The 12,175-nt window shown below is 41.6% G+C and overlaps 1 protein-coding gene across 2 annotated transcripts in view; it reads right to left on the bottom strand.

Annotated features, from left to right (window-relative positions):
* The window catches only part of LGR4 (leucine rich repeat containing G protein-coupled receptor 4), a 133,511-nt gene that overhangs the window by 57,829 nt on the left and 63,507 nt on the right, over positions 1–12,175 (bottom strand). For both annotated transcript variants that reach the window (XM_005306374.5, XM_024109379.3), the window contains exon 2: positions 10,997–11,068. In XM_005306374.5, the coding sequence (XP_005306431.1) occupies positions 10,997–11,068 (72 nt within the window). The remainder of the gene's footprint in view (positions 1–10,996; positions 11,069–12,175) is intronic.

The following is a 12,175-nucleotide window of genomic DNA, read 5'->3' as shown; positions in this document are numbered from 1 at the left end:
AGAGGTGGGTATGATGTGTGTATTTGTGGCACCTGACCCTGTTCTGTTGCAAGTCCACCGAAACAATTTCAGATAGAGGTTGAATGGGATTGAGAATGAATCTTATGGAACTTCATATGTGAGGGCATAGTTGCATATCATGGTTCTCCAGGAAGGGTCTGAACTAAGTGACCTTTGGACTTCTCCCAGGTGCAAATCCAGGGTTTTGAATCAGGATCCTCTCCGATTACATCAGGGATCAGCAACCTTTGGCACACGGCCCGTCAGGCAAGGGCGGCCAGCACATCCTTCGGCCCGCGCCACTTCCAGCAGCTCCCATTGGCCTGGAGCAGTGAACCGTGGCCCCGAACCTGCAGATGCTGCAGGTAAACAAACCGGCCCGGCCTGCCAGGGGCTTTCCCTGGCGGGCCACGTGCCAAAGGTTGCCGATCCCTGGATTACATCATTAATTTTGGGTGGGGAGTAAGGGAAAGATTTAGGAGGACAAAATGTGCCAATACCAGAATACCTCAGAGAAACTGATTTAGTACTTAAAATAATGTATCCTCTCTCTATCTGTTATATTGGTCTTAATTTCACATATAGTATGGTACGTAGAATGGAGGGGGAGGGGAATTTAGTTCCATATCATTTCTGTGTGTGCAAGCTTACTGTAAGAGGCTAAAAAGCTGCATTCAGACCCAGGCAATCTTTCTTAGAGAGGGTGTGCACAGGGAGTATGTGGCTACTGCCCATATACAGAGAGTGCCATTTCTACTCTGACTTATCAATGGCTTTTGTAGAGCTGGGTCTGACTGCTCATGGGTTTATAAGAAGCTAACTATTTTTGTGAATATGCGCACACAAATCAAGTTGTGCCCTACTCCATCCCCAATAACAGAAGGGGGCAGACTGCACCACAAGTTGTTTTTGGGACCCCACAGTAGTAGAGAATTAGATTATGAGCTGCTAAGGCTACCACAAAGCTTCGCTTATGCTTCAGGCCAGCCCTATCCTGTTGGCTCAGGAAACCAACTAAATCCAGGATTGTAAGAGGGTCTTCAGCTTAAGAACGCATCCTGCTACCTCTAGGACACAGAGCTGAGCCAGACTGTTTTTAAATAATGCCAAAAGAGGTATTTGTGTGCTGAAGACTTTCAGTTAGTCATACAAAAGAGATGAGCATAAGAAAGGATCCTGAAAGAGGGAATTCAAAAAGACTGGGGGCCTAATACACAGTCACTTGGAGGTTGAAATTAACTTGTCAAAACAAAAACCATAAAGGAATTTTAAAGACTTTCCCAGCCTCCCAAAATAATACAGTTTACCGAGCTCACTAGCATTTTCTCTTGAAAAAAGGAAAACATACAAGTTGTGAGCTTTGTTAGAGGTTTCTAAAATACAAAAATCCTATTCTTACATTGTCAGGGTTGGAATTCAGCTAGAACACATTCATTTAAGGCTCATTTAGACAAGAAGTGATTAATTAACAGAGGTCGGCCAACATGTTTTTCAACACCATCTAGAGTAGACAAAGCCAGTGATGTTTAGAAACTTAGGCCTGGTCTACACGTGGCGGGGTAGTGTGGGGGGGGAAGAGAGGGGAAGAGTCGATCTAAGTTATGCAACTTCAGCTACATACTTAGACCTACTTACTGTAGTATCTTCACTGCAGTAAGTCAACAGCTGACATTCTCCCTCTCGCCCTGGTAGAGTACCGGGGTCGATGGGAGAGTGCTCAACGGTAGACACGATAAATTGACCCCCACTGGATCAATCGCTGCCCGCCGATCCAGCAGGTACTGTAGATAACCCCTTAGTTAGCTGGTCGTGGTTAATCCTACTGGGGAAACAAGGGTTTGCCTTGACTAGAATTTAAAGGTACGTGTAAGACACATTCCAAGACTCTAGGCGAGACAAGGCAACGTATACATTTACCATGTGCTCGCTAGTCAAGCTGAAGCCTGGGCTATATCCTCAGGAGTCTCTCTAGACTTGCCAACACTGCAAACTTCCTTGACTTCACTAGGACATTATTATGCATTAGCTAACACAAATAAAGAACACATCTTTTTTCCTAGTGAAGACAAGGCCTTATTTTGACAGGCTCTTTGTCTCTGGCATCCCATTCTGAGTTCTGGGACCTATATCTTTATGTTAGTGAGGGAAAAATTATTCATCTTTTTATTATCACCTTAAACACCCCAGTGCTCAATACCATTTTAAAAAGGCTGTGCTAATGCTATTCTAAACAACCCCCATTTAAGGTCACATTTCCTTAAGTTCAAACGAAACATGTCTTCCACCTGGGGCCAAGAACATGTCTTCCACCTGGGGCCCCTTCAAGCCCAGGCTTCTTCTCATACTAGCAGAGCTCAGCCCTGGTGGCCTTGATATAAACTCTGCACACTATTATTTGTAAAACCAAACTAATAAACAAAAAGGGAGGAGACTGTGTAGCTTAGTGCTGATGAAGAAATAGGAACAAAAGCGGCATCTAAATTACACACTGAAATAGATACTACGAATGCAAGCAGCTGTAAAATTTCAGCCAGGTGGTCATCTTCAGCTACAGCCAAGAGCAAAAAATAACTCTAGTCTTTTTCTTTGCAGAGACTCCAACTGCAACCGTAAGGCAAAATACCACACACCTCATTTTCTACTGTCAGCGTGCCTTTTAATTAGTTCTTTTGTTCCCCAAACAAACATTGTCTATTAAATGCAATGCTCAGAAAATTCTAAAGCAGAAACAAGATGGTTAATCAAGACCAAGAGCATTTTAGTGCAGTAAATTGCACAGAGGCAATTAAACATTCAAGCAGTTCTTCATTCTCCCTCCCCTGGTAAATTACAGTTACTTTTATATCTCTTGCTCCATTTGCCCGTCTCAAAACAAGAGGTCAGTCTTCCCCCTACTCTTACAAAAAAGAGAAAGGCCTCATTTGTCCTATTCTAATAATTCACCAACAGCTTCAATGCACCAACCAATTCTCTTAACTCCTACATATTTTATAACTGGAGAAGTCTTGCTCTTAATTTTTTATCCATACAGGCCAAATTAAACTAGCTCCATAAAAGATTCTGTATTCCTTAGCTAACTTGGTACTGGTGATGAAGGTGGTTATATTTCACAGTATAAGCCTAACCCCGCCTCCCACCTCCCCTGCATCTACACTTCAACTGCACTAACCCAGGACTTGGACCCAGAGTCCCAGAACCTTGCAGGGCTGGAGGGTCTCAGCTCAAGTTAAGCTGGGACCCAGGGCCTGAGCCCTACTGTTCTGCAGTGTAGACGCAGCTCCACTTGACTTGGGTCCCGGGAGTCTGCCGGAAATATCCTACAATTCTATGGGACAACTTCCTTAGTCCTCTCTATCCCAACAATCTGCAATACAGTCTATGGAAAACAGAAGCTGACATCCTTCCTTTTCAAATGGCAGCAGCTCAGGTCAGCTTTAACCCATTCTCTTCTGATCTCCAATCTGCAAGCACACTATCGGAGGAAATCCTGTGTTTGCAATGGAGAGCAAACTGAGCAAGTCTGTTGCAAAGTGAGCTGCTTCAAACTTCCTGTAACATGCAAACCCAACAGTAAAGATTTCCCAGTGCACCATGATCCTAGGGCTAGAGCAGCCACATTTTGGGAGTGGGGGGAATGCTAGGGACTCAGATATGGTTACTTTGACTTGGGTTTGCGCACCACAGTGTGGGCACCAGAGGCCTAGGTTTGAGCACAGATTAGGAAAAGGGCTAAAGTACAATGTAGACACTCAAACCCAGGGTTCCCTAACACAGGCCAGTTGACACAAGTCCCACTAATCCTGGGCTTACATTGCAGTGTAGACATACAACATGTGTCCTTGGTGAAGACATTTAAGCTGTTCCTGCCTTAGTATACATCTACAAAATATATATTACTATATATTACATGGCCAGAGCTGCTCACAGCCTGGCTGGGTTGGGTTCACAATGGTTTTTTGGAATAGCACCCTGCAATTTGGTTAGGAGGAGACTAGAAGCAAAATAATCCCTTTAGGGAGGCCTTGGAGGTTCAAGTCTAACAAATTTCAACCTATAAGGAGCAATATCTCCCACCACTTACTGGGTCCCCCATTTTGTCAGCGTGCCTTTTAATTAGTTCTTTTGTTCCCCAAACAAACATTTTGTCCCCACCCACAACCTCAAAAGCCCTGGTATCTCTTAATTCTTCAAAAAGTCTCAATGCTCCTTGCTGGACAAAATGGTTCCCTCCCTTGCTCTTTGAAGAGTTCATGAATTTTGCAGCGGAGAGAGCATTCTCCCAATACATTAAGGCAGGGGTCGGCAACCTTTCAGAAGTGGTGTGCCGAGTCTTCATTAATTCACTCTAAGGTTTCGCGTGCCAGTAATACATTTTAATGTTTTTAAAAGGTCTCTTTCTATAAGCCTGTAATATATAACTAAACTATTGTTGTATGTAAAGTAAATAAGGTTTTTTAAATGTTCAAGAAACTTAATTTAAAATTAAATTAAAATGCAGAGCCCCCCGGACCAGTGGCCAGGACCCGGGCAGTGAGAGTGCCACTAAAAATCAGCACACGTGCCGTAGGTTGCCTACCCCTGCATTAAGGCAATGTTTAGAATACACACCTCCAAGCTACAGTTGAGTGGATTTAGAGCACATTTCACATATACAGGACCAAATCCTATTTTGACCCAGCAAAACAAAATTAATAAATTACCATGGCAAATATGGACATGAGGTTCTGGCAAATATGGACATGAGGTTCTGACAAACTCCCCAGAGAGAAGCAGCAGGACAATCTGCTTAATTTAACTATTCCCTATGGGGGCACTTACCTATCCCCTACCAGCCCTCATGCACTGATAAGGAACCAGTGTGTTGGATCTTATCACTTAAACATTACACACCAACCCAAGGTAAATAAGGAGCCAGAGGTTTAAAAAGCTGAAAGTGGAAATGAAAACAATCTAAAGGTCATAAAGTCAAGGAGACATTCTGTTTTGAATAAGTTAAGTCTCTGCATTCACACTGTAAAGTTGTCTGCAGTTACATATCCTGAAAATGAAAAGCTTTTTGAAGAACTGGTGGGTTAGAGTATTTGGGTTAATTTGGTAAGTAAGTCAGTGGAAATCACATGGCTAAAACCCTGCATACCACTGTAAAGAGGGGGTTAAATATCAGAAGGCACTAACAAATCACTTAGAAATGCATCAGGACATCATTAAGCCAGATTTTTCAGTTAAGAATTCATATTAGCAAACGGTTCATGCTTTTCAAAAACACTGTAGTATCTAGCTGCATTTCTCTTGTAGCCATCTATAAATACTTTATAGGTGTGGTTAGGAAACTGCGGCCAAATTCTTCTAGGATTTTAAGTTTCCATATCAAGTTCAGGGATGTAGCATGTTAATGTTAACATTTTGTAGAGAATATACCTCATTAACTGCTGTGGCAAAAGCCTTGGTGGTCTGCTCCTCAGCGACTTTGACCGCTGCAGTTTCAGTCACTTGCAAATTACTTCCAGATGAGTATCAGTTACAGCAAGTTTTACAACAACATTTATAAATATTGCAAGAATCCTAAAGGCATATGATAAGTGCACTGTGAACTTCTCTGCAGTAAATGTATGCGGGGGTGTGAACAACAGCATGCACAGCACATACACCCAGAGCCCGATTTTCAGCTGAGAATTATTTGGCCCTATCCTATTCGCACCTGCAATTATTTGCAGGTAGGATGTAATTTAATCGTCAAATACCACTGGACTGGACTTGAAGATCAGATACTTAGTGACGTTGACTGCACCTTTAATTAGGAGATAAGCTTTTACATATCTAGCACTAAGCGTCTTCTTTACATTTTGTTAATATATTCATCTTAGCATTTGAAAAAGGATCCCATTTAAAATCTGACAGACCTTCAAAGTATCCACCTCCCTAACGTAACAAAAATAGTTGCTCCAAATGAACCTTACTCCTTTTGTTATCCCCCCGCAAGGCTCAGGGTCCTAAATGATGCTTCTATCTGCCTCCATTTATGCATCATAAAATTATGTGGCATTATTTGGCAATGTTACTAGATTATGAGATGGTAGGATAAATTGAGGTGTCGCAAAACTGAGGAAGCAGAAGGCAGGAGCAGCAGGCAGGGCCTGTCTTTTTGGAAAAGCAGCCCTTCTTCCCCACCCCCGGAGGATATCTGCAGGGGAAGTCTCCTGCATGAAGAGCTATTAAGCCAGGGGTTCTCAAACTGGGGGTTGGGACCCCTCTGGGGGTTGTGAGGTTATTATATGGGGGGGTCAAGCTGTCAGTCTCCACCCCAAACCCCACTTTGCCTCCAGCATTTATAATGGTGTTAAATATATTTTTTAAAGTGTTTTTAATTTATAAGGGGGGAGGTTGCACTCAGAGGCTTGCTATGTGAAAGGGGTCACCAATACAAAAGTTTGAGCATCACTGTATTAAGCCCTGTAATACTGGTGTTCTATTCCTGTATGATTTAGGAGCTGTGCAGCAGGAGGCAGCAGCTGCCATCCAGAGCTCCTAAGACCCATTAGAGTAGAGCTCCATTCCTGCATGGCTTAGGAGCTGCACAGATGGGGGATTTCCTGCCATCTGGGGACCCCACGCTCTGCAGAAGTGCAGTTGTTGCCTCCTGCATGCCTCACTCTACTTCCTCTATGACAGTGCTGTGGCCTGTTGTGTCACTAGTGCCCATGAAAATCTTCCACTCTCCAAGCTGGCCACTCGGTCCTCCTGCTCCAAACATCCTAAAATGGCAGGGGGCAAGCTGAGGAGCTAAAAAAAATGCCTTTTTGTTTGGATTTATCTGGCACAATGGGGTCCTGCTCATTAGCTATTTAAAGTATTTATGAAGCACCTTTCAGATCAGAAGAATGAATGCCCATATCAAAAAAGAGGGGTCCCTCACCATTCCTGTCCGTGAGGAGGTGCAAAGATGGGGTTTTGGGTCAGTTTTAAAGGTGTCATTCCTAAGTACTGAATTATCAATGAAAAGGTGCATCTCACACCTACATCTAATCAGGCGTTGCCTCTGCCTCTCCTTCTCTGGCAAGGAGTCCCACAGGGTAACTGTTCAGCTTTTGTTCAACAAGATCCCTAAGATCTTGCTGGTTTTGTTTTTGAAGTGGGCCTCTTTTCCACAGCGAGCTGCACTTGGTCCTAGAAGCATGTTTAGACCTTCCAGTGGATTAGTTGGATTACTGCACAGATCAGTTCAGCTGGCCATTATTGGCTAGCACAACTGCGTATGAAATAAAGAATCTTTTATGGCTTACAGCATTTGCCTACAGGTGGGCCTCAGCACTACATGGACTGGGTGGAACATATTTTGTGCCACTGGTACTCCGGTAAGCTGCTTTCTTGCTTCATTTTTCATAGTTCATCAGAGAACCACAGGGACCTACAAGACAAGCAGTTATTTTGGGGCTAGTTCATTGATGGTTTCAGACAGCAGTTGGTTAATATTTCAGTAATTCATCAACATCTACATTTATTAGATGAGGAGCTTGTCCCTTTCAAGATCTTCTGGTCACAGAAAATGTCCAGGTGGTTCTGTGGGGCAAATCAGTTCATTGAAGGGGCAAGAATGGGTCCCTTTAAACACTCTTGAGAAGTGCTGGTGGTGGCTCTTCCAGGAGTGTGGTATGCTATCGGTGCTTCTAAGTTCTAGATCAGGCATGCATCTAGCTGCACATGCAGTCTGAGATGGCCTGAGCAAAACCCTGCTCCGACATGGTGCATAGCATATCTTGGGCTATAATGTCAGATTATTTTTCTACATGGAATTTGAAATTTCCCAGGACAATGAATCTCTGGACTGACACATTAGGTTCAGTTGAAGCTTGACTAATTCTTCTAGAAATGTGGCTAAATTCTTGTCAAATATGTAAATCTGATATATAAGTTAGAAGAGTCTTCATGATTTGTTGTCACTGCATTCACATTCCAGCTGAACAGACTCAAATATTTTTATTTTGGGGATAGAATCTTGCTTTTTATTCTAAACTGGATGAGATTATGATCACACAGCCTCCACTCTTGGCCACTCTAAACCCATGATGTATTAGGTATCTCACAGAGACTAGTAGGATTTGTTCTGGCTTGGCTTCATCATCAAACCCAATTTTTATGATACATGCTAGGTCAGGAGCCTTGTGATCAGTTCATGGACGATTCTCACATTAACAACAACCTTGCATTCACCTGTACAAGTGTAAGGTAACTTTGATGCAATTCTACCAGTCACTGTGGCGTCTGAGAGGTGCAGCCGTTGCCTGTTCGGCTTTGATCGCCTTGGGGCTTTTTTCCTTGGGTGGAGTCTTCTTGTATCAGTGATAGTTTGGACTGAGTAGGTTGGGTATGTTTCAGTTTCAGTGCTTCTGGGGATTCCAGATTCTGCACTCCTGATTCCCACGGTATAGTAATGGTGATGGGTGCTTTTGGGGACAGGGACAGAGTGGTGATATAGCTAAAATGGTTGCTGCTTGTGTAGCAGGGGTGCATATCTCCCCCTGCCCCATTGCCATCCAAAGCAAGGTATGGAATAGCCTTAAAAAAAACAAAACAAAACAAACAAAAAAACACTCGGCTCTTGGGCCTACATGACTTGCACATAAAAAGGACTCTAGGATTGTTTCTTTTGGAACAAAGACTTTAATGTGTCAGAAATAATGTTTGACAAATACCAATTTTATTCTAATTTTTTGAGTTATTTTGACACATCAAATAACCATGCTAGAAAGGATTTAAAACATCCAGATGTTCAGAACTACAGCCTAGTTTAAAGCCAGGTCTGATTGTTTTTTCCCTCCCAAATTCCAGCATTACAATGTATCTCACTGCAAACTGTAGAGTATGGTTCTTGTGCAATAAAGCACAAGTATATGGTGGCTGAAGGCTCTGCCTTTTTGTCTCCATACTTCATGACACACCCCAGGTTTATGGAGATTACATAATGAAGTGCACACCCACCCAGTTAGGTTTTATTGCTTCATTACTTATAGGGAAAAACTGAAGGATCCCACAGTCTGTGTGAAGGTGGGTTTTTTGGTTTTTAAATTTAGTGTGAAATATGAACAGCCGAGGAATTTGAGAAAGAACCCTGGACAGAAAACAAAACAAATAAGATCTAGTGGAAACTTAAACATACAAAACCCAGAAACATATTTGCATCTATTATAAAGCACTTAGGGAGGGGTCAGACAATCTAAATCCTGAGCCAGCTGAGCCTTCCTAACCCTGTAATTTTGCATATAGTCAGCACCTCATGTTGTGGCACAAAGTTTTCTTAAACTGTTCCATTTTCAGTACAGCACTGCTACATTTTTAAAGTTACAGTGTGGGAGAGAACACGGTCTGGAATCTTGAAAGCAACTATATTACTTCACTAAACTGTTCTAGATTTTATTGACGTCGGGGTGTCCAGAGCCTGGTGGGAGAGGACAGTTCTTTTGAGTACATTAATATAAGGAATCTCATTTACAGTTCGCCTGAGATGAATAAACTCATCTTTGCTTCATAGGCCTATTGAGCTGAACCAGAATCACATACAAGACACAGTGAAAATCGAGGCACACTTGGGGTTACTTTTACAGTCATATCAAAATGCACTGTATCACCGTTTTCACATTTTTGCACAATACCTCAATCCTACCAGGGAAAACACGTGATGTAAAAGTTGGGGTAGGACACTGGGAGCCAAAGGATCTGCAATCTATTCCTAGCTCTGCTACTGACTCACTGTGTTATATGTCCTTGTACAAATGGCTTTTCCTCTGTCTGCCTTACTTTCCTCATCTGTGAAGTAAGGATAACGCTTCCTTACCTCACAAGGCCTTTTTCTAAATGGGGAAAATGAGTTGTGTTTGAAAAATGTGTTTCAAACATTTTAACCAAGGGGATTTTAGTTAACACATTTTGAAATCCAATTTCCTTTCCCAGTCTAGGCAAAACCGCAGACACAAGGTTAACAACATTTATCATCTCAAAGCACTTTTAAAGACTGAAATTATTAAGCAATTCATAGTCAAGGGGGCAATAGAAATTTCACTTGTATATTGCTTTTTATTAGAACACCTCAAAGCTCTTTGCAAAAGGTCGGTAGCATAATCCCCCTTTCACAGATGGGGAAACCAAGACAGACTGGCTATATGCAATTTATTACTGTTATTGAAGTGGTAATTCTGACTAAGATAAAGACTTGTCCCTCTTCCTGTTGAAACACAAAAAAATTGGAAATATTCAGACCTTTAAAATAGAATCTACATCATTACTTTTTTGCTTCATTTTTACAGGGTGCTTCAGCTGCTGCTCAGACTTCTGAATTAAGGCCCCAGTTCAGCAGAGTACTTCCGCAAGTGAATAGTTCCATTCAAGTCAACAGGAATACTGATGTGCATAAAGTTAGGATCATCCTTAAGAGCCTTATTGAACTGGGGCCTAATGACGAGGCTGGATGTGAGGTAGCTAAGCGATGAGGGAGGGGAGGGAGAGACAGGACAAGGGAAGATGCACTGCTAAAACTCAGAACAAATTATAGAAAAGAAGCTGTAAACATAAGGCCTCTATTTCTTTTCAAATACATCCTGACCTACACCATGCTGCCTCTGCCACCTATAGGAGTGATGGGAGTTAACTGCACAGTAACTGAAACAATGTATTTATGGAAGCTGTGCAATAACTATATTGTAACTCCACTGGAAACAATGGTAATTACACTTATTCTAAGATAACACAGGAACACACTATAATTAGTATGTATCACCACTGTAGTCATGATTAAAATAATTACCCTAAAAGGTCACTCATAAGTAGCATTAACCACTCTGGCTTCCAAACATATATAGGTCTTTTTTTAAAGGTATAATTGTTCTCTCTGTTTCACAGCTCATCCTAATAACACAATTTGCTTTTCCACCTATTTTCAGGTGAACAGCACAACCATCCCACAGTACTGTAAAAACAGCCCTGACTTCACATGCGAAATACTTACAGCTCTTCAAGATAAGGAAAGTTCTTAAAAGCATCCTCTGGTAGCTTTGTGATGTTGTTCATACTGATATCCCTGGGAAAGAAGAAAACACAAATGGGTCAAATGATAAGCAATTGGAACCAATTTAGAACATGAAGTAAATTTAAATTGATCAGCTGCTGGGATAATAGAAAAAGCTTTTTGCAGTGTAATGTTGTGGTATCTCTAGGAGTTTGCAGGCTAAACTTTCACAATGTGGTGATCTAAAAATACAGAGCATCATGAAAGATTGATACCAAAGGCTTTCTTCTGACAACCAGAAGGGGAAAAAATATCTTGAAGTTACAAAAGAGAGGAGGGGGAAGCCTATTAGAAACTTATTTTCTCCAGTCCTGATTTTTCTGACTCCTTACACACACACACACACACACACACACACACACACACACACACACAGTCTTGATGTAACTAAAACTGCTCTGAAACCACCGCCTGTAAAAAATGTGACCACCCACTGTTCAAATATTCATACCGTAATGTCTGTTTTTTTTTAAATAAATAAATACACACACTGAGACTTGATAAAATAAAGACCTTCAGGCAAGTGTGGCTTTTGGAGCAGCTGACAAGAATAGTAGGAACATGCCCCAGCTCTACCGCAGTCATACTTTCTGCAAAACCTATAAAAGTCCTCGAGGTAATAGTTTTAAGTATAATTCATTTTTAGCCCATGAGTACATGCATGCAAGCAGCAAGTGCTTACATGATAGGTATGCAGACCAATTCTTTTCTTGTTTTTATATTGGCAGTAAGTGGCAAACTAAACTCCATCACCTTTGACTCACGTTGAGTAGCACTTTGCTCCATGAGTAGTGGAGTGAATAGAATAAATAAATAAATAAATTAGTTGCATACCTATCATGAAATCAGTGGGACTACTCGTGAAGGAAAGTACTACTCAACCTAAGTAAAAGCGAGAGAACAGGGCCAGAATCAAGAATTTGATTTGACAAGTATTAGTTTAAACTAACAGGTGCCAAATTTAATTTTTATTATTTAACCTTTTTATTTTTTACTTCTGCTTTTGCTGCCCTTCAATTTAAAAAAAATAGTTTAAAAAAGACTTAATACCACGGCTGCAAAGTTCTTCCAATCTCCCTTACCTCATCGGTCTTCCAAATCAGGGCAAAGCCTCACTCT

Source organism: Chrysemys picta, chromosome 4 (assembly GCF_011386835.1).
Source record: "Chrysemys picta bellii isolate R12L10 chromosome 4, ASM1138683v2, whole genome shotgun sequence".
NCBI classification, from domain to species: domain Eukaryota; kingdom Metazoa; phylum Chordata; order Testudines; family Emydidae; genus Chrysemys; species Chrysemys picta.
The sequence above is the reverse complement of the archived record's forward strand: the minus strand, read 5'-3'. Positions and strand labels throughout refer to the sequence as shown.